At 48.9% G+C, this 22576-nt stretch overlaps 1 protein-coding gene and 1 long non-coding RNA gene across 3 annotated transcripts in view; one reads left to right on the top strand and one right to left on the bottom strand.

Annotated features, from left to right (window-relative positions):
• B4GALNT3 (beta-1,4-N-acetyl-galactosaminyltransferase 3) overlaps nt 1–22576 on the top strand; it is a 132844-nt gene that overhangs the window by 67328 nt on the left and 42940 nt on the right. For both annotated transcript variants that reach the window (XM_038576381.1, XM_038576380.1), the window contains exons 2-15: nt 2832–2935; nt 3888–3965; nt 11285–11380; nt 11869–11959; nt 12377–12477; nt 12962–13029; nt 14651–14729; nt 14851–14917; nt 16421–16564; nt 17379–17488; nt 18434–18534; nt 18820–18881; nt 19541–20342; nt 21906–22225. In XM_038576381.1, the coding sequence (XP_038432309.1) occupies nt 2832–2935; nt 3888–3965; nt 11285–11380; nt 11869–11959; nt 12377–12477; nt 12962–13029; nt 14651–14729; nt 14851–14917; nt 16421–16564; nt 17379–17488; nt 18434–18534; nt 18820–18881; nt 19541–20342; nt 21906–22225 (2223 nt within the window). The remainder of the gene's footprint in view (nt 1–2831; nt 2936–3887; nt 3966–11284; nt 11381–11868; nt 11960–12376; nt 12478–12961; nt 13030–14650; nt 14730–14850; nt 14918–16420; nt 16565–17378; nt 17489–18433; nt 18535–18819; nt 18882–19540; nt 20343–21905; nt 22226–22576) is intronic.
• LOC111092728 lies at nt 14317–15034 on the bottom strand. The gene is made up of 3 exons (XR_005379708.1): nt 14837–15034; nt 14623–14684; nt 14317–14496 (listed from the first exon to the last, which is right to left on the bottom strand). It is a non-coding gene; the product is annotated as an uncharacterized LOC111092728 (long non-coding RNA).

The following is a 22576-nucleotide window of genomic DNA, read 5'->3' as shown; positions in this document are numbered from 1 at the left end:
TCAAGGGTGGGAGATGAGGAATTGATCAGGTATCACAGGTGGCCGGGTATCAAAGGTGGAGGGGATTCCTACTGAAAAGACTTAACAGGATTCTTCTTCAGCCCTGGGTTGGGCCAGCCAAGGACAAGGCCCAAGGACGAGGCCTACTCAGGAGGGCTCAGGGGGCCTGTCTAAAATTTGATCAAGAAGAGAGTCTTCAAAAAAAAAAAAAAGAAGAGAGTCTTCGTCACTTCCCAGCCAATGCCAGGACATGCTGAAAACCTACGGTGATAGTTCACTGACCCCAGGCTGTCTTACCTTTGGTGTGACTTCCAAGGGTCAGCAAATTTTTCTGGAGCTGAAAATTAGTCTATGAGAAAGAATGTGTGTCTGAGATGCACTATAACTCCCATCCATAGGGGAAGTAGTGTTTTTATTATTCTTTCCTTACAACTTTGTCGAGAAGTAGATGGCTTTTAGTTGTAAGCAGAGTCAAAGAGATGACCCAATGATTCAGAGGCACAAGCAAGGCAGAGCCTGCCCACCCTTCCCCACAGTGTGACTCATTCATCACCCAGGCACCTGAGCTCCCCAACCACTAGCCTGCTGCATATTCTAGTATTCTAATAGCTCCTTGGACTTGGGAAGGCTGGGGCTCTTCAGTTTGATGTGTCTGAGTTGGGATTAACAGATGAAAGAACAGCTCTCTCCTGAGCTCATCCAGAAATGCAGGGTGTAGGTCTGGAAGCATTCTTTCCCTCCCTCCCATATCCTCACCTCACTTCACTGGCCCCAGAATCTGCTTCCTCAAGAGATCCCCCTGCACTGAACTAGTTTGACCTGTTCCTGCCTGCCAGCTTGCCAGCCATGGAAACAGGAGAGACCTTGATGGCAGAAGGATAAACCTGCAGAAGTCCCCATAAACATAACATGAGCAGAGGTTTGATGTCTGTGCAGAAACCCAGAGGCACAGATCCCCAGCTGAGGCCTCTGTCCCTGGGACTCTTCAAAGTCTGGCCAAAAAAGTGCCCACAGGGGAAAATGTAGGCAGAGTGAGAAAACGCTGGGTTGTGAGACAGGGAGGCTCTGTTCTGATCCTGGCTTTGGAACAACTAACTGTGACTTTAAACTCTATGCTGCTCGGTCCCCATCTGTAAAATGGGGGTAATCAGACCTGGCCTATCTCACAAGAGTCTTTTAAAAATTTAATTAGTTAATTAATTTTACTTATTTGTGAGAGAGAGGGTGTGCATGAACATGTGTGTTGCAGGGAGGGGCAGAGGGAGAGAGAGAATCTCAAGCAGAAATTGAGAGACAGGCCTCAATCTCATGATCCTAAGATCATGAGGGGAGCTGAAATCAAGAGTCGGATGCTTAATTGACTAAGCCACCCAGGCACCCCTCTTATAAGTCTTATAAGGCTCAGATGAGATCATTCCTGTGAGACACTTATTAAGCATTAAAGGGCCACACCAAACAGAGCTGTAAAAAAAAAAAAAGCACCCCCCCCCCCCACTGTAATCCCTTTTCTGGAATCAACTACATAAACATGCAAAATGTCAATGTCCACCTTCTGCCTGCCCACATTCATACATTGTGCTCTTTCCTCTATGTCTGGTTGGCTGTGTCTCGACTGGGATCCCACAGGGGTTCATGACACTTCTGCTTTGGGCCAGCTGTTGGTTCCCAGTAGCCAGTGACTCTGAGTCTAACTCTTTTTGTGCAGCACCTACTGCAGTGTCTGGGACCACCTTGATGGAGCTGCTGGAGAGAGAGTAGTAGCCTAGTGGGAATCAGGACACTTGGGTTCCAGTCTTAGCCTTGTTGCCGTTCACTAAGTGAGCCGAGAGAAGTAATTTGGCCAGCTGGGGTCTCATTTTCCTCACCTAAAATAAGGACCAGATGATCTTGAAAGCCTCTGCTAGCTCCCAATAGTCTATGATTCGGGTTCATGGCCAGCAGTGGTTTGGTTTCACATATTTAAAGTCTGACAATCACGTCCAGATGGCCCCCTTGAAATGTGGGGGCCCTGACCCCCAGTGTGTGGCCATGCTGACAACTGAACTCCCAACTCTCCTGCAGCCTCACCCTCAGCACAGTGCTTTGCTTTTTCACTCTTTGCTGGCACCCAACAGTTTTCTGTTCCCTCATTCTCACCCAGTTTGGCTTTTAGCCTTCCTAGATGTGTGTTAGCGAACCAGCTACAGACTCTTTGAGGTGTAGACATCAGCCTCCAGATCAACCCAGGGATAGCTAGGCCTCTTATCTCTCTCCTGCAGTTTATTAATTTGTTTGACTGCACCAAGTCCTGGCCCACCCTTTCCTGACTCCTCAGCTCTGGTTCCATCTAGCAGCTTGGTGATAATGGTGGGTAGAGGGGTAGGACCTTGCTGCCAACGAAACAACCCTGCTGTCTTCCTGGGCTCGGAGGAAGGGGACTGAGGTGGAAAGGGAGCAAACTTAATTCTACTGCCTTTCACAACCGTTTCCCAAAGGCAGCTTTCCAGAGAAATCAGCCTCACGAAGCAACTGGGAGAGTCAGCCTGTAGTGCTGGACACTCCATGGACAAATGGACAATGCTCCATTTTCACTAGTCCTGGCTCCTTCTCTGATTAAGGACGGCAGCAAATTTTAATGGGATAGGAGCTTATTTCCTTTCCCTCTGCGCTACTGACCTTGGTCAAGGTTGTATCTCCCAACTCTCCTCCCACTTTGTGCCCTCTCCCCCCCCCCCCCACGAAGAGGTGGGAGGAGCAGCAGAAGGGAAGAAGCTCTGCTATTACCTCTCCTATTCCCCCCAAACCTCTTCAAGTTATATTGAGTCTGTTTCTCTCTTTGTTCCCTTCTGTAGGATATGGCAGCTGGAGAGAACTGGCCAAGGCTCTGGCCAGCAGGAACATTCCAGCTGTGGATCCAAACCTCCAGTTTCATCATCCCCAGAGGCTGGGCCCCAAGGTATGTGGTCCTCAGCTGTCTGTGCCCTTATACCCTTGATGGAAATCCCCACTTTTCTGTGGTAGGAGAGGCCAAGGGGAGAGTTCCTGGAATTGTAGTCCGACATAACAGGATCTCATTAGCTGGATGTAGAGATGTCTATCCTGCCCTCCTCAAAGCCTTCCTCACAGTTCCAGAAGCCCAGACTTGAACCATTTCAGACATGTGGCCTTCATCTCCATTACTAGCAGAGGGCTTAAGGCAGAACCATCCCACCTTGCCTCTTGCTGGCTTGAGGCCTCATTTGGTGCCTTAGTGATGATCTCAGATGCTCACTGCTAGGAGTCAGAGAGGATGAAGTAGACATCATATATAGCTGCAAATGACTCGGCCATAGATCTTTAATGGAGCATTTTATCTATAGTGCTTCTTGTACCAGTGGTCTCTAGGGAGGCAGGAGTGGCTCTGGTGGAAATTAGGGAAATTGGGGTCTAATGCAGTCTGGAATCCTAAAGTTGAGCCTCTGAGCCTAGCACAGACATGGATCTCCAAGGCTGGCCCAAGGGCTGGGATATTCCCAAGGGGCTTCCACTTATTAGGACAAATGAGTGACAGAACTGGGCAGAGTCCTGAGGGGATGTAGTGAAAGATGGAGGCAAGTTCCTTTTCTCAGAAGACTGATCTAATCAGACTTTTTTCCCCAAAAAAGAAAAAAATTTTTTTTTCTTCCATATGAGAAGACTGAGAAAATTCAGGAAAGTAAAAGAACCTTAGGAGAGTATACATTGGTGAAACTATAAGGAGATGTATTTTTGAGGGATACAGTATGAATGATAAACAACAGTGTCCCTTATATTAAAAAGCTTCCTGGGGGCAGGGACTATGTCTCCTGGCCCTCTACCTCCCCACAGGTACTTTCAAAGGGCTCCTGACCCTAATGTTTCACCAAGTTCACATTTCACTCTTTTGGTAGGACCAAGACTTTGAGCGAGGTAGGAGTGGTAACAACAGCTACCTGAAGTGGAATAAGCCCGTCCCATGGCTCTCAGAGGTAAGGGATTCTCCACTGTTCTTCTTCTTGGAGACGGTCAAAAAATAGTTTTCACTATTTTCTGATAACTGCAGAAAATTTTTTTCTAGAGGTTTCACCTAGGAGTGCCTGGGTGGCTAGTTGGTGCAGCATCTGACTCCTGATTTTGACTCAGGTCATGATCTCAGGGTCATGAGATTAAGCCCCAAAGTTAGGCTCCACGCTGGTGGTGGAACCTGCTTAAAATTCTCTCTCCCTCTGCCTGTCTTCCCCTGCCCCCCTCAGCTTGTGCAAGTATCCCCCAACCCCAAAATTGTTTTCACCAAATTTGAAAAAAAAGGGGGGCTTCAGGCTTACTCAGTTTTCTTCCTTTAGAGAAGGAGAGCATTTGCTCTGTGTGTACTGGTTTTTGCATATCATCCCATATCAGCTTTATGACCCTGTAAGATAGTATCATTGTCCTCGTCTTAGAAGTGAGAAAAACAGGGCTCAGGAAAGCTACATGACTTTCACATCCACATCATTCTTAAAGAGAGGCTTCCTGGACTGTCTTTCTTGGACTAGTAAGTCTCATAAGGTATTCCAGGAAGAAAGGAGTCTTGTTTGTTTGTTTGTTTGTTTTTTATGGAGTCTTGTTTAAATAAGGCTCAGAAACTATATACTACACCCACTTCTTGGAAATTACACATTAGCACAGGAAAGGCTCTGAGTAGTTCTGCAGTGAGCCATTTAACTTGGTTTAGCTCAGCAGGTACCAAACCTATGTGCCTCCTGCCTCGTTTTTTTTTTTTTTTTTTTTTTTTTCTTTTTCTTGGGAAATATCTCTTAATAGTCTACGAAACTAGTGTTCTAAGGAACACACTCTAGGAAATGCTGCTTTAGAAAATTATATAGGAAGTAGTTAAACGTGTGAATAAGAGTTGCCATGGTATCTTTTACTTATATAGGATCTGAAAGATTCTTTTTCTTTTGGTAAATAAACTGAGTTTCAAGGAGATTGATTAACATGCTCAAGATTATCTTGAGTAGGGGATCCCTGGGTGGCTCAGCGGTTTGGCACCTGCCTTTGGCTCGGGGCATGATCCTGGAGTCCCGGGATAGAATCCCGCATCAGGCTCCCTGCATGGAGCCTGCTTCTTTCTCTGACTGTGTCTCTGCCCGCCCCTTCGCCCCGTCTCTTATGAATAAATAAATAAAATCTTAAAAAAAAAAAAAGATTATCTTGAGTAGATACCAAAACTCCATAGTAGTGTGGTGTTTTGGGGATGAAAATTTTATTTATTTATTTATTTTAATTAAAAAAATTTTTTTTTATTTATTTATGATAGTCACAGAGAGAGAGAGAGAGAGAGGCAGAGACACAGGCAGAGGGAGAAGCAGGCTCCATGCACCAGGAGCCCGACGTGGGATTTGATCCCGGGTCTCCAGGATTGCGCCCTGGGCCAAAGGCAGGCACTAAACCGCTGCGCCACCCAGGGATCCCGGGATGAAAATTTTAAATTTGGGCTCCATATTTTACAATTTGCCCATAACCCAGTGCCTTTTCGTCCCGAGATCTGTATTATTTTTCTTGGCTGAGTGGTATTGGCCAGCCCACCGTCTTTATCCGTACCTATCTCAGACCAAGCTCTTCTGCCTGGGTGATTTTATTTCCAATTCACCTATTGCTGTGGGGTGGGGGTGAAGGAGGCACTATCATGCTAAATGTGATGTTACTTTATCCACACCATAAAATCCCCTTTGTTCAAAGCCCTTAGAGAGGACGGATTACAATACTAGCACACTTGTATAGGTGACATCGTCAGGTGATTGATTACACCCCACCTCACCTGGAGTATTTTGAAAAGAGGGTGCCTTAAAGACCATTGATCCAATAATCTAGCCTTCAATCTTTTGAGGACAGTTGAAATCATTTTTCTTTCTTTCTTTCTTTTTTTTTTTTTTAAGATTTTATTTATTTTAGAATGAGAGAGAGTGTGTGAGTGCACGGGGGTGGGGAGTGCAGAGAGAGAGAATCCCAAGCAGACTCTGCACTGAGCAAGACATAGGACCCAATCCCACGATCCCAAGACCATGACCTGAGCCAAAACCAAGAATCCAACATTCAACCAACTGAGTCACTGAGGTGCCCATGGATCATTTTTCTTAACCAATTTTTTTAAAAGATTTTTACTGCATAACATTCTGCATTTATTAATCATTAATTTTTGGCCAATCAAGGATGGAGATATATATATGTGTGTGTGTGTGTGTGTGTGTGTGGTGTGTATGTGCATGTGTGTGTGTATATATACATACATACATATATATATATAAAATTAAAACAGTGAACAAATAGTAAATAGTGATTAAATAGGATAAAATTTTAAAGAAACAGTTGATTTTTTTAATAAGTGTGTCACACTATGGTCTTCGGGTGATAAATGCCTGATTTCCATTGACTTTTTTTTTTTTTTTTTTTAGTATTAAAAGTAGCTTTAGGGCAGCCCCGGTGGCTCAGCGGTTTAGCGCTGCCTTCAGCCGGGGGTGTGATCCTGGAGACCCAGGATCGAGTCCCACGTTTGGCTCCCTGCATGGGGCCTGCTTCTCTCTCTGCCTGTGTCTCTGCGCCTCTCTCTCTCTCTCTCTCTCTGTCTCTCATGAATAAATAAATAAAATCTTATAAATAAATAAATAAATAAATAAATAAATAAATAAATAACTAACTAACTAGTTTTACCAGGGCGCCTGTGTGGCTCAGTCAGTTAAGTGTCTGCCTTCAGTTCAAGTCATGACCCCAGGGTCTTGCTCCACAAGGAGCCTGCTTCTTCCTCTTCCTCTGCCCTTCACCCCTGCTTGTGCTCTCTTGCTCTCTCTCCCAGATAAATAAGTAAAATCTTAAAAAAAAAAAAAGTGACTTTATCAAAAAAACCCAAAACCAAACAGTACCTTACAAAATCCTTATTACAATCTTCATGGATCTTCAGGGAATCACTGATCCAATCATGTTATTTCACCAACAAAGAAAACAAGGCCCCCTTAGAAAGGCTAAATTACCAACATCTGTAGCCACAGAGCTACACAGTGGTTCTGGCTCTCTCCCCCACCACCATGGGTGCTTCTCTGTTCCCATCTCCTTTCCTGTTCCTGCTCTTTTGACAGTTTCAGCAGGTTAATGACATATGTCATTTATTGAACATCCAGCTGTGTCAAGAGCTGTCAGGTTGTCCTATCATCCCCCTTTTGCAGGTAATGGCTCAGAGAGGGGTTAACTTATTCACTTACTCCAGAGGGCATCACTAGGACATAGCCCTGCTCTGAAGGTGAGCAAGGATAGAGGATAAGAAGGCTGACAATGGTCTCTTCTCTGTGTCGCTGCCCCAGTCTTTAGCCAGCAGTGCAGGGTCTCTGAGGCCAGAAATCACTGGAAAGTTAAGCAGCCATAGGCATTCTCTTTGGTGTGTCAGAGAGACTGCTACAAGAAAGAAATTTGGTGAATCCAAAATAAGATTAGAGCAAGTCAGCATTTCCCTCGGTCATGCCACACTGGCTTTGGTGAGTGTTGTCTCTTGAGGAGAGGGCTGAGACCCAGAATCTTCTTCTCAGGTTTACCTTTTTTTTTTTTCTTTTTTGGTCATAATTTAATTGAGATGTAAATTAAATACCATGTAAGTCACCTATTTAAGGTGTATAATTCAATAACTTTTAATATATTCATAGAGTTATGCGTCCATCACTGTTAGTTTAGAGCACTTTCATTACCACAGAAACTCCATATCTGTTAGCCATCACTCCTCACCACCCCACCCTCCCAAACCCTACACAAACAATAGTCTTTCTTTTTTTTTTTTTTAAGGAGTGCTTTTTTGGGGTACTTTTTATTATTATTATTTTTTAAGTAGGCTCCATGGGACACCTGGGTGGCTCAGTGGTTGAGCATCTGCCTTCAGCTCAGGTCATGATCCCTGTACTGGGATCGAGTCCCGTATCGAGCTCCCTGCAGGGAGCCTGCTTCTCCCTCTGCCTGTGTCTCTGCCTCTCTCTCTCAGTGTCTCTCATGAATAAATAAAAATCTTAAAAAAAAAAAAAAAGTAGGCTCCATGCCCAACATGGGGCTTAAACTCATGAGCCTGAGATCAAGAGTCACATGCCCTGCTGACTGAGGCCAGGGCACCCAGTAATCTACTTTGTCTCTTTAGATTTGCCTGTTCTGAAATTTCCTATAAATGCAATCATACAATGTGACCATTAACTTCTTTCACTTAGCATGACATTTTCAAGGTTCCTCCATGCTGTAGCATGTACCAGCACTTCATTTCTTTTTATGGCTGAGTAATATTCCCTTATGTGGTTTTACCACATTTTATTTATCCATTCTCGAGTGTATGTCTTGTGACCAACTCCTACCTCTCCTGGATGCAGAGGTGACTGCTTCTGCTTTCGTGCCATGTGCATCTGACGCCTCTGCAATGGCACAGGTGACATCTTTTGTTAATATGTCTCTCTCCTTGGAGGTCCACATCTCTTTTCATCTCGAGCTAATGTAAGGCAGATTCAGTGCTTATAGAATAAATGAAGGAACATAAGGTTCTGAGCTTAGCTTCTGCAAGCTTTTGTTCATTCAAATAATTAAGATTTGTGGGAACACAGAGGAGGGAAGCTATTAATTCTGGTGAGGAAGTCAGAGGATGAGCCAGGGTTTGCCACATGGGGGAGAAAGAAAAAGGCCTTCCAACCGGGAAATGTTCGTGAAGACGCAAAGAGGTAAAGGAGCATGACAAGAATGGGGAGATGGGTGTGGGTGGAGTGTAGGCTTGTGACAGGGAGTGGCATGAGGAGAAGGGAGCTGGGAGTGAGGCTGGGAAGGTAGGTCAGTTGAAAAGACCTCATGTGCCAGGGTGAGGTTTTGTTCTGAAGCCTTTTGGGAACCTTCTGAGGTCGGAAGCAGCAAAGTGACATGATCAGATCTATGCTTTAGAAAGACAATCTTGCAGGCAGGGTGAAGAATCAGTGGAGGGAAGGAAGCTTCCCTCCAGTTAGGAGGCTCTACTACAGTCCTGGCAGAGGCAGTGTTGTGGGAATGGAAGATAGTGGAAGTTCCTATCTGAGGACCCACCAGCTTCGCCTTACCCTCCTGCATCCATAGTCCCAGACATCCTCCCCACTTCTACAGGGTTAATTGCTGTGTTCTTGGGGGAATCAGTTTACCTCTCTGGGCCTCAATAATCTCACCTCTAAAATGAGACAGTTCCAACAAATATTTTCTCCACTACTTACAACTGGAAATTTCAAATCCATCATTGGCTGTGGGCATACTCTGGTGATGGGAGTAGTCAGTGTCCTTCCTTGGGCCTTAGCCCCTGCTGGACAATAGAGAGAGTGGGCAAAGTGTGGTGCTGATGAGCTGGAATCTCTCATCCCTGCCAGATGCAAAGTCTCCAAAACTTGGAGAGACGCAAATCCCAGTGGGGTTGTCAGCCTGGGCCTGGGGAGGAAGATGGCACCCACTGGTCCTGCAGAGATCCCCACCAACAGCCCGAGAGTGGGTGAAGCATGGTTTGAGGGCTGCCGTAATGCTGATTGAGGGCCTAGACCTCCGACGAGAGGGCTAGTCCTCTTCCTACACTCCCACATCCTCTGCCTTCCACTCCCTGCAGCCTCTGAGGCTATCCTTGCTATAGCAAGCAAGGCCCTGACTGGGAGGTGGCCAGCCCAGCTCCTTCTTCCTTTCCTCCTTCCCTCCTTCCCTTGCCCAAACCCCCTGGGGCCTCTAGTCTCTTGGCTGAACACAACAGATTTCTCTGGTGGGATGCCTTCCCTCCACAGTTTGCTGTGGATCCGAGCACACTGCCCTGAAAGTCTCCCAGGGAGGGGCCAAGAGGAGGTCATTTATAGGAGACAACTGAGTCTTGTAAACTGGACTTAAGGAATTTCCCCAGAAGTAGCACAATGTCCCTATTCTTTCCTTCCAAGAAGCCTCAGCCAGCCCCCCACCTACCCAGCCCACATTCTCTCTTCCACCCATCCCAGCACCCCACTCATAATCCCCAGTGTGATGGCTGCTTCCAAGGCCCCACATTCTTAGCTTTGACCAGGCCAATGTGCGCAGGAAGTGCCAGACTGCCAACGGGCCAGGGGAGTGACAGGCTGTCCTGTGTCCTCTCTGGATCCAGCTGTGGGGCTGTGTTTCCTCAGAGGCCACACCTCAGATCTTTGGCATTCCTGTGCAGGAGTCCCCCCCACCATCTGTCCCCCCAGATCTGTTGCTGAAGACCTTGTGCCATTTCCTTTTATCTGGGTTCCCAGTCTGGGTGTCCCTTCCTCCTCTGCCTTCCTGGGGCAGCCCAGATTTTGATATCTGATGGGCCACACTGGGGAGGGAAGGGCAGGGCCTGTTTGTATAGAGTGATTGAGGCCCCACCTCCCACAACCTGGAGATTAAGCTCTGGGGGAGGGGGAGGAGAAAGTTGCTGAGATGGGGTAATCTGAAACTCTTTGTCAGGGTAAATTGGGACTGGATCCCCAAGCCTCCCCTCCCCTCTCAAACTCCCAGCACTTCCACCCACTCAGAGAGAGGACTGGCTCTAAGGCCCTTTCTTCTGAAGGGGGTCCTCTGCTGCTGGCCGCCAACTGTCTGTGCCCCACAGATGCCACACCCGAGGAGGAGAGAGCATACATCCTCTGCTCCTACCTTCCCAGGGCTGCCCAGGTCCCAGGCACCCTGGTAGTTGTGCCAGGAGAGGCCTGAACAGAGCGAGAGAGGCTTCCAGCTCCTTAAGGAGTAATGGGAGGCCTTCCTACTGGATGGGGCCCCCAAAGACCTCCTGTGGCCCCCAATGACCTCCTGCAGCGCTTTCCCAGCTGCTTCCCCACAACCGGAGCCAGAAGCATGAAGACTACTGGGTAGATAAGGTTTCACCAGCAGACAGCTGTGAAGCTTACTATTAGGCACAAGGGGAAGGGGACGGGGAGGGGGGAAGAGCAGATCTTTAGCTGAAACCCCAGCTTGGCCCTCCTTCCAGTTCTTTCTGTCGTCTCTGCCTATCTGTCATGGCTATTACTTCCCCTTGCCTGGGGAATGCAAACCAGCCCCCCTCTTGCATGGAAAGAGCCCAGGGGACTCTGTGCCTTTGTGTGTGCATGTGTGCACAAGCATGGCCAGAAAACCAGACCCAGGCCTCAGGGCCAGGCAGTGGGGTTGAGGTATGAGAAGGAAGCTGCGGGTGCCAGGGTGGGATGGGATCCTTAGCAATGAGAGGAGCACCAGGGCTGAGGTTGGGACTGGGGTTGCGGCTGTCTCTGCCCCCAGCCTCCTCCAGCCGCGGGTCGGGACTGGCACCCACCCGCTTGCTTCCTTGCAGTTCCAGGGCCATGCCAACCTGCATGTGTTCGAAGACTGGTGTGGCAGTTCCATTCAGCAGCTCCGGAGGAACCTGCACTTCCCGCTGTACCCCCACGTGAGTGTTGTCTAGCCAAGCCTCTTTTCCCTCCCTTGCCCACTCCCTATCTCTCATCTCCCCCCTGTCTTCTGTCTTCTTCATCTGTCCTGCTTCCTTTCTAGTTCATTTTCTTTCCTTTATATCTTGGGTCTTCTTTTCTTCTGCCTGTAACTATTACTCTGGCTCCCTTCCCCAGGATTCCTGGCGATTTCTCTGCCATTTTCTGTATCATTTCAGCTTTAGGTTCTCATTGTGGCTCATGATCTAGATTAGCCAGAGCCACTGCATACAGTTGGGCTGGTTGTGCACTGTACAAGGTCACAGGGACAAAAAAGCAAATAAGAGTGGAGATCTTGTCTACACTCCACTCACTGTGCCATGGCCCAGTCCTTCCTGTCCCCCTTCCCCCCCAACTCTGGTCTTCCTATCAGCCCTGAGTGGACGACTTTCTTCAGTTTCCTCTTCCCTCTTCTGAATAATGGTTTCCCTCCCCTTTCTTGGTATAGATTCGCACAACCCTGAGGAAGCTGGCTGTTTCCCCCAAATGGACCAACTATGGCCTCCGCATTTTTGGCTACCTGCATCCCTTCACCGATGGTGAGGCCAGCCCCCCAAAGCCCCATCCTCCTGCTTCTTGCTCCAGATTCTTTACGGTACCCAGAGAACATAAGCCTGTAGCTGAGAAGTAAGTCCACACTAGGCTGCCTGGACCCTGTTAGTCCATCACTGGGGAGAGAGGGGATATTTGGTCACAGTGAGGTTTTATCCACTGCACCCCAGCTGCCACTTCATGCCTTGATTTGCAGAGTCTGGCCCTAGCTTGTCTCTTTCTGTGAGTCTTCCCCATGTTCATGGTATCTCCTAAGGTGAGGAACCCCCACCTTACAGGGAAGGAAGCCACAGCACCAAGCCCCCTGAAGAGAATATACCTACTAAGAAGTAAAACAGGCCTTCAGCCCTTCATGCTATGTTCTTCTTGCTCTCATCTGCAAAACTCTTTTCCCCACTGCCCAGGGAAAATACAATTTGCCATTGCTGCAGATGACAACGCTGAGTTCTGGCTCAGCCGGGATGACCAGGTGTCAGGCCTTCAGCTGTTGGCCAGTGTGGGCAAGGTAGGGTCAGCCCATCCGCAGAGCTCTCCCACTGGGCCCGGGAACCAGGTCATGGAAGAGGCACCTGCTCGCATCAGGACACCCGCATCACCATTAGTCTCTTTGGCGTGACAGCATCCTCCATGTCACCCCTGCCCTGTATTATAAAGGGATAGACTGTAAACTGGGGAAGAGTGAAGATTCATCTCTTGGCTGGGACTGGGCCACGTCTCCTTTTTGGGTTTTAGCGTCCTTAGCATGGTGCCAAGGATGCCCGCCATGGGGACTTATTGCTTGGGGCCCTTATAAGAAGGGTGGAGCTTCTTCTTGCCCAGGTCACCTGTCACTCCCCTCACGTCTCCTGTTTTCTCTCCCCTCTCTCTCCTCTTCTTTGCTCACATATCTCCTTTTTCCCCATTCCTTCCTCATCTCTGCACTCCCCACCTCCCTTCCTCCATATTGTCATCTTCCTCCTTCCCTCTTCTTGCTCTCCTCACACCTCTAGACTGGAAAAGAGTGGACTGCCCCTGGAGAGTTTGGGAAATTTCGGAGCCAAATTTCCAAGCCAGTGAGGTAAGTAGGGAGTCTCATGACATTCTTAGCACAGAAAAAAAACCAAACCTACATCAAGTGCCAAGGTCAAATCAGAGGCAGGGAGCCTGATGGTACCCGGCCTGTCTCCAGCCTTCCTTAGTCTAGATGTGCAGTATGACTGGGCACTCATGCATTCTGCTAAATGATGTATTTGACTTTAGAAACCATCTGGCCCATCCTTCCTCATTTTACAGATGCAGAAACTGAGGCTCAGAGAGGGTTGTGACTTGATGAAGGTCACACAGCTATTTAGTGACACTCAGGACTGGAAAACAAAATAGGTCTCTCTTCTTCCAGTCCTTGTCCTTCCCATTTGCTCCATCCCTGTAAATGTCCGCAGTGGTGCAGCCTGGACACTTGGCTCTCTGCCTGTGCTACAGAAAGTTCCTCATGGATCACTTGATCCCTGATTCCTCAGTAGACCAGAGGGAGACAGGCTTTTCCCAGCCTGTATCGGCTGAATTGCATTAACATGCTGGAAGGGGAACTTAGCCTGACTTCAGAGTGCCACCTGGTGGCCTGCACACAAAGGCGAGACCGTGTCAATACTTGGTGGTAACACTGATGTCAATCACAGGAAGCCAGTCTAGCTCTCGGAAGAGCCCTTGCTATGTGCCATTCTCTGTGGCGAGCACATTACATATCATTCAGCATGGCAGCCAATGCCCTGAACCCAGAAGGAAGATTGCCTGGATCCAAATCCCAGCTCCACCACTTCCTGCCTCAGTGATTTGGGGCAAATTACTTAAGATTTCTGTGCCTCAATGTTCTCATCTACAAACAAGAATTAAGTGAATTCATTTATATAAAGCACTTAGAACAGTGTTTAGCTCATAGTAACAACTCTGTAAGGATTATTATTACAGACAGCCAGTCTTATAATATTTTTACTTACCATTTTTCCACTTTATGATGGTGCAAAAGTGATATGCATTCAGTGGAAATTGTACTTCAGATTTTGAATGTGGATCTTTCAACAAGGGGTACAATAGTCTTTGGCGAAGCTGGGCAGTGGCCTTAGCTCCTCGTCAGCTATGTGATCACAGGGTCAACCACCGATATTCTGTACCCAAACCACCATGCTATTTTTCACTTTCATTCAGTCACTTACATGAGATATTCAACACTTTATTATAGATAGGCTTTGTGGCACATGATCCCACCTACCTGTAGGCTACTACAAGTGTCCTGAATGCATTCAGGGCGAGCCAAGCTAAGCTAGGTATATTAAATGCATTTCGACTTCCAATATTTTCAACTTACAATAAGTTTATTAGAACATAACCCTATCCTAAGTTGAGGAAGATCTGTATTTCTGTGGATTCTCCTGATTCTCCTGTGAAGTGTGTACTGTTCTTACGGCCGTCTTACAGAAGAGAATGCTGAGGTCACACTGTGAGTAAGTGGCAGCGTGGAGACTCCAGGCCAGCATTAAAAGTGAAGCTCCTGGGATTGTGGGAGCAGAGAGGAAAGGACAAGGGGAGGCTGCAGGTAGTGAGAACGAGGTGGAAGCTGGGGTGGCATGGGGGAAGAGTGGGTCAGAGGGATGACCATAGGACCTGAGAGGATCACCTTCTGTGTCTTTGCTCCCTCCTGCCAGCCTGGTGGCCTCCCAGAGGTACTACTTTGAGGTGCTGCACAAACAGAATGACAAGGGCACAGATCATGTGGAAGTTGCGGTGAGAGCTCCTGCCCTCCTAGTTCACCTCTGAACTAGGTGAACTCCTTGCCCCTTGTCCCCTGAACCCCTTTCTAAAGCCAGCCACCTCCAACCCTCTGTATCCACCCTCTCTCTTCCAGTGGCGACGGAACGACCCTGGAGCCAAGTTCACTATTATTGACTCCCCTTCCCTGTCGCTCTTCACAAGTGAGTAGGCTCTGCCCTTCCCCTGGAGACAGGCAAGCTGGTGCCAACATGTCCCATCAGGTGAATTTGGTCAGGGGAGGGGTGGAGGCTAAAGCTTAGGGTGCTTGGAACCTGGGTGGAAAGCGGATCCAGAACAAGGAACAGAACTTAAAGGGATTCTAAGGTCAAAGGTCCTTGACTCTTGGGTCAGTGACCCCTTTGAGAACCTGCTGGAAGCTCGCTAAGACCTCGCCCCAGAAAAATGCCCTTGTCTACCCACACACAATGTTTTGTGTACAATTTCAAGGGCATCCAGGGACCATGAGGCTAATTTCTCATTTCACAGTTGAAGGACCCATGGTTCTTTGCAAAGCTGTGACCAGAGCTGAAGAAACCTTCTCATCTGCTTTAGATTTATTTTCAGTAAATGAACTCTTCAGTTGTATTCTGTGTTGCTCATGATTTCCTATCCATCCACAGGCCCCACTAAGAACCACCACCTGGCAGGTGGGGCCATGTGGCCTGGGTGTAGGAGAGCAGGCAGGGCCAGAACCCCAAGGGAGGGAGGGAGAGCTGAGTTCTGAGAGGAGACTGGGAGGGCAGGATGGGGGCAGGCCAGGGAGGTGTGCATTCACAGGACAGGGGGATAGGGTGGCATGGGTAAGGCAGGTGGGAGGAGGTTGCTGGTGAACGAAGGTCAAGGCAGAAGGGGCGCGAATTTTTGAGTTGGTGCAAGAGGAAGGAGGGAGAGCTGGAGTCCATAGGTGCAATGCGAAACGAGAAGAAAGAGGCCCATTGTAAAGTTCAGGTAAGAAACTAGTACAATGAACCAGAGGTAACTAGCCCTGGGTGTAGAAGAAAGAGGAGGTCTGGCTAACTTGGAGAGAACACTGAGGCGGGGAGGGGTATGAGGAGCAGGGCTGCTGAGGGGTGCCCCTGCCATAGTCTGCATTGCTGGCTTATGTGTCTGAGACACAGCATAACCTGGAGGCTGAGACTGTATCGCCTTGGTTCAGATTTACCTTTGCCACTTCTGGTTGTATGATCTTCAGCAAATGACTTAAATTCTCTTTCCTAAGTTCCTAGTCTGTAAAGTAGGAATAATTAATAAATACCTAAGGCATACAGTGCTTATTTGGAGATGAAATGGCTTGATGTTTATCAGTTGCTTAGAGCAGTGCCTAGCTCGTTATTTAGTAAGTGCTCTATAGCTGTTTATGAGATAGATGAAGCAGGCTTCAATGTCGGATTTCCAGCCAGTAGCAGTAACACATTTGAGGAAGTGGTATCTTTTTTCATTTTACATAAAATGGTAGCCATGGGGCGAGCAGAGTGGGTCCAAGGTATATCTGTAGCTGAACCCACAGTCTGTGAGGGGGCAGGGCTAGAGGGGAGAGGGATCGCCCATACCCCATACTGTCCCTGGGGGGGATACAGAAGCCTGGGCTTAGAGGGGCAGGGGTCTTGGTTCTGGGTTTGCTCTGGGACTCACAGCTGCTTCTGTACTTTCCTCCCTGGGCCCAGATGAGACAGTCCTAAGGATGGATGATGTGGGCCACATCCCCCAGACAGCAGCCAGCCATGTAGGCTCCCGAGACTCTCTTCCCAGAGAGGAGCCGCCTCTCGCAGACATGCTGCAGCCTGACCCTCGGGATACCCTCTATCGAGGTAAAACTGTGGCCGTCCACTTGTCATCCGTTCTGGGGCCCATCCACTGCTAGGTCTGTGGGTGTTAGTAGAGGAGACTCCTCAGATTTGTCACTACTACCGCTGTATCCCAAAAGTCAGAGAATCTTGGTTTTCCCTTGCAGTGTAAAATATAACATGCACATAGAAAAGTACAAGAATATATATGTACAATTTTACAATTATACAGATCATTACACGACAAACATTATATAACCACATCTCAGGACAAGAAGTAGAACTAGAGCCCAGAAATCCCCTATGGGTCCCTCCAAAATTGCACATATCATAGTTTCCTACTGGATCCCAACTCTTCTAATCCAATGAGAGAAATCTGTTCCCACCAAGGTGTTGGAGTCATAAATTCTTGGGAGCGTTTACATTATAAAAGATGAGAAAGCCCCATCCCAACCCCCATAATGACCAGGAGAAAATTCAGTTATTGGCCCTGCCCTAGAGTGAGACTCAGTAGCCTCTTGGACGTTTCTAAACCTTTACTGAGGCTAGCCCTGTACAGCGGTCCCAATGCCATGAGCCAGGGTCTGCATCCGACTCCTTGACCTCCAAGGCCCTCCCAGAATGCACCCACCCCAGATGAGTGATGCCAGCCTTGGTTTGGCAACCTCAGCTGATGGACTGGACTCTGCCTACCGCTGCTGTGAGCAAATACAAAAAGGTGCCTGCTCAGAGCAGAGGCCATTGGGCCTCCCCCTCAGCCAAGAGCCTTTGTGCCTCTAGGGCAGCCTGTTCCAGGCTCCCATCCTCACCCTCATCCCTCTTCCCTTACTGTCCTTAGTGCCTCTGATCCCCAAGGCTCATCTCCGCCATGTCTTGCCTGATTGTCCCTACAAACCCAGCTACCTGGTGGACGGGCTCCCCCTGCAGCGTTACCAGGGACTCCGCTTTGTAAGTCTTGGTGCTGGGCAGTGGGGGCAGGATCAAGAGGGCTTGCCACCTGTGGCTGAGATGGAGGGGCACCAGGGCTGACTCTTCCTCCCCGCGATGCCACATAGCAGTAGACAGGACTGCCTTATGGGGTCCAGGGGATGGGTGAACTTGCATTCCAAGTTGCCCATGGCCCAATGAACCACCCTATAAACTGCGAGAATGAATGCTCGGCCTTAGTAAGCCCTTTGACACCAACCCTGATGATGATGGGAGGGGCTGGCCTGAGGCTTCCTATACTCTGCTCCTTGAGCTGCCCAACCCTGTCCTGCCTGGGTCTGTCTTACTGGGCCATCAGCCAGCAGTCCTTATTAAACTCATAGATGAGGCACTATAGAGGGGAAGTTAGCTCTAGAGAACTGAGAGCCTGGATGGAAACTGCAGAGGCAGTGTGCATACTATATATCCAGATCTAGAAACCATCAGAGGAGTGCTAGAAGCAGGAAGAAGCGAACAGGAGTCTCAGGAGTTGTCCTCTGGGTCAGAGAATGGGTGGGGTCTAACTGGGAAGTTTATTGGTGGCATTGTCTGAAGTTGTTTAAGAGGGGCAGGAAGCAGTGGAGTAGCAAAAGGGGGGTTGTTCCAGGGCCCTGAGAGGTTGCAGGTAAAGGTTTCAAGGTGGCAGGAGAGGATGAGATGGCAGGACAGGGAGGAAATGGTGCTGGCTGCAGCTGTGGAGGAGCCGAGGTAGGAGCACTGGGAAGCTTGCGTCAGGGGTTACATCTGGTCCAGGGAGCCTAGGAGAGGAGGCCTGAAGAGTGGAATGGAACAAGTGTTGTCTCTCAGAGCTCCAAACAGTGCTTCTCCCCTGGGTGGTCCCAGCCAGGGGCAGACTTCACCCTGGTGGGCTGATTTCTTACCGAGGTCCTGCCCTCTCTTTCCTGTGGCTGCTTTCTCCTCTTCCAGGTTCACCTGTCCTTCGTCTACCCCAATGACTATACCCGCCTGAGCCACATGGAGACCCATAATAAATGCTTCTACCAGGAAAACTCATACTACCAGGACAGGTGAGTAACACCGAGTTGGGCAAGAAAACAGTATTACAGAAGGGCTCTGCAGGACCAGGAGAGCTTCCTGGGTGAGAGGGGCTGTGAATGCCCTTCCAGCCTGAGGAGTCTAGGCCCTTCCTGGGCATGCCATGCGCTCACAGATACTCTTTCTCCCACACAGCCTCATTTCTGCACTCTAGGCCAGGGCATGACTCTGCACTGCTGCTGGCGCCTCCAGCAGAGCCTCACATGTTAGCTTGCAAGGGTACTGGGTACCAGTCTGCCTCTCCCCTCCTCCTGCAGGTTCAGCTTTCGGGAGTACATCAAGATTGACCAGCCTGAGAAGCAGGGGCCGGAGAAGCCAGGTATAGAGTGACCACTGAGGCTTCCAGGTCAGGCTGGGAGGGATGACCATGGTCTGTTTCTAGAGGACCTTCAAACCATGCCAGCCCTTCCCCCGAAGAGAATATCAAAGCCACATAGTCCTTCCCCATATACCTGGAGGAATAGAAGATGGTATGCCTACCTTTTCCATGCTACCCATGTATGGAAAATGACATTGTTTTTAACAGTGTGCTGTGGTCAGCTGGAAGAGAATTAGAGCCAAGAGGAGATTACTTGGACTGCTTGAATGATCGCTATCCCTGGCACGTCACTGGGGAAGTTCTGCTATAGAGAAGCACTGTCATCCAGTGGCTTTGCTTCTTGAGGAATTAGGGCATGTTGGGGGCCATTGGTTGGGTCCCTCGAGCACCTGCTAGGCACTTTGCCTATTTTATGTCACTCCATCTTCACGATAATCCATGAAAGACACATTATTATTCCTTTTATGCAGAGGATTAAATGGGCTAGTTGAGGTTGGTAACTTGCCCAAGGTCGCACAGTAAGCAAGCAGCAGAGCCCAGGTATAATCCCCATCTGAAACTCATTGGTGTGTCATTCGGATGATCAACTGCTGTCTTGTATATCTTGTCTGGGAAAGGTTAGAAACTCTAATGTGAGGAATGGTTTTTATTAACAACAGGTTTTGAGGAAGGCCTTCTAGAAGAATCCCAGTATGGAGAAGCAGCAGAGGAAACCCTTGACTCCAATGACCAGAATGCCATGATGCCAGAAGGAAAACAAGGGCCTACCTTTACCCCTGGGCAGGATGTCACTGACTACCACCTCCGAAGCCTACGGAAACTCCTGGCTCAGCCCCAGGAGGGTCTTCTGGCACCCTTTTCCAAGCAGAACTCCACAGCTCCCTTCCCTATGAGGACCACCGATGTCCCAGTCCAGCAACCAGAGAAGAGAGAGAAAAGACCCAGCCCTGAGCCTAGCGAAGATCCACCTCACTCTGAGAAGTGGCCTCCGGGGCCCCTGGCAGGGAAACTGCCTGCAGTCAAGGGGCCCAGGCCCACTGGTAACAGTCCCAGGAAGACTCTAGGGCAGTCCCAGTGGCTGAATCAAGTTGAGACATACATTGCAGAGCAGAGAAGGGGAGATAGGATGGAGCCCCCAGCCCCCAGGAGGGGTTGGCCTGGTGAGGAAGAGGTAGTGGTAGCTGCAGGTGAGGAAGGACAGGTGGAAGGAGAAGAAGAGGGGGAAGAAGAGGAAGAGGAAGAAGAAGAGGATATGAGTGAGGTGTTCGAATATGTGCCCATGTTTGACCCGGTGGTAAACTGGGACCAGACCTTCAGTGCTCGGAATGTTGACTTCCAAGCCCTGCGGACTGACTGGATCGATCTGAACTGTAACACGTCTGGCAACCTGCTGCTTCCAGAGCAGGAGGCTCTCGAGGTCACGCGGGTCTTCCTGAAGAAGCTCAACCAGAGGAGCCGGGGGTAAGGTAAAGGGCTCTTCTGGGACCGGGACCGGGGCTGGGGCTAGGGCTCAACAGCCAGCTGGCCTGAGGGCAGGAACCTGGGGGCTGGAGCGTGCTCCCCTGCTTCAGGCTCCCTGGAAGGTCAAGCACCTGGGACCCCCTATTCCTGAGAATGAGTCGGACCAGTCAGGCATGGTTCTGACACCCCTGGGTACCTGGCCCAGGACATGTGTCGAGCACGGGGAAGGCTTGGAAGATGGGGTCCCCTTTATTGGGGAAGGAGCTGGTAAAGGATAGAATAGGCAAAACTGAGACTAGAAGAGACAAGACCCCAGGAAAGAGCTGGAAGGGCGAGGGCAGAAAACATGGCCTGACTTCTTGTTTTTGCATTCATTCATTTAACCAATTGACATTCTTTTAATTGAGATAAAATTCATATAACTTTTAATGAGCCATTTTAGAGTGTACAATTCGGTGTTTTTTAGGTATTATTCATAATGCTGTACAACCATCACCACTATCTGATTCCAGAACATTTTCATCACTTTTAAAAGGAACCTGGTATCTGTTAGCATTACTTCGATTTCTCCCTCCTCTCAGTCCCTAGCAACCACTACTCGACTTTCTACTGCTATAGATTAACCTATAATAACCATTTCATGTTAATGGAATATGTGGCCTTTTGTATCTGGCTTCTTTCACTTGGCAAAACAGTTTCAAGGCTTATCCATGTTGTAGAATGTACTGAGTGCTTCATTCCTTTGTACTACTGCATAATATGAATACAATGCTGCTATGAACATTTGCGTATAATTTTTTTGTGTGAACATGGTTTCAGTTCTCTTGGGGATATTCCTAGGAGTAGAACTGCTGAGTCATATCTGTGTTTAATGTTTTGAGAAACTACCCATCTCTTTTCCAAATCAGCTGCGTCATTTTACATTTCCCTCTGTGGTGTCAATTTCTCTACATCCGTGCCAATGCTTGTTATTTTCCTTTTTTAAAAATAGCCATCCTAACAGGTGCGAAATGGTATCACATGGTAGTTTTGATTTGCATCTCCCTGAAGATTAATGATATTGAGCTACCAATCAACATTTCTCATAATCCATTGTGTGTTATGTACCGTGAGTGGACAGAGTTTATTAATGAGGGTCCGTTTCTGAAGGAAACACATTCACTTTACATACTTAGAATCTTAGAGATTTAACACATGTTAGAGGTCATCCCAGGTCTGTAGGTGCATTTTTGAAGATGGAAGCTGTGATCGCTAGAGATTAAGAATCTGGTGGAAGCCTTTTATCTTTAAATTTTATTTATTTATTTAGTAAGTAAGTAAGTAAGCTCTACACCCAGCGTGGGGCTTGAGCTCACAACCCTGAGATCAAGAGTCACATGCTCCACCGACTGATCCAACCAGGCGCCCCTGGTGTAAGCATCTTAGCCAATGGCAACTCTAGGGCAAAAACCAGAGTCTCCTGACCACTGGCCTCATGGGCTTCTCCCATACTGTATTTCCCCCGGCCCCCTCCCCACAGCGGGGGGGAGGAATTACTCAAGCGGCCCACCCTTTCTGCCACAGGAAGTACCAGCTCCAGCGCATTGTGAACGTGGAGAAGCGCCAGGACCAGCTACGCGGGGGTCGTTACCTCCTGGAGCTCGAGCTGCTGGAACAGGGGCAGCGGCCCGTGCGGCTCTCCGAGTATGTGTCTACCCGCGGCTGGCAGGGCATCGATCCAGCTGGTGGGGAAGAGGTCGAGCCCCGGAACCTGCAGGGCCTGGTTTGGGGCTCACACAACCGCCGGAGACATGTCTTGAATGTCCGGGCCCCAGAGCCCAAGCTGTGTTGGCCGCAGGGCTTCTCCTGGAATCACCGAGCCGTGGTCCACTTCATTGTCCCTGGTGAGCCTCAGGCCGAGCCCGGCCATTATCAATGGAGTGGGGACCCTAAATGTAACTGCGAGCACCCAAGGCTCTGCTCCCTGATTCGATCTCACAAGAGCCTGGGGGAAGGCCACTTTATAGCCAAGGACCTGAGGTCACACGGCCAAGTGTTGCAGTTGGAAAAGATGCTGGCTCGTAGGCCAGTTGCTCTTCTGGTGTGCCCGGTGTCAGGGTTGGACGCGATCATGGCCGGGTTGTCATATTGGGGTTTGCAACTGTTCTGGGGGACAAAACATAGAGCAGGTTAGCTGGCTTTTATGAAGGGAAGGGGGAGCACGAAACAGTCTTGTAATAACTGTGAGCTAGGAC

Source organism: Canis lupus, chromosome 27, assembly GCF_011100685.1.
Source record: "Canis lupus familiaris isolate Mischka breed German Shepherd chromosome 27, alternate assembly UU_Cfam_GSD_1.0, whole genome shotgun sequence".
Taxonomy (NCBI): Eukaryota; Metazoa; Chordata; class Mammalia; order Carnivora; family Canidae; genus Canis; species Canis lupus.
The sequence above is the reverse complement of the archived record's forward strand: the minus strand, read 5'-3'. Positions and strand labels throughout refer to the sequence as shown.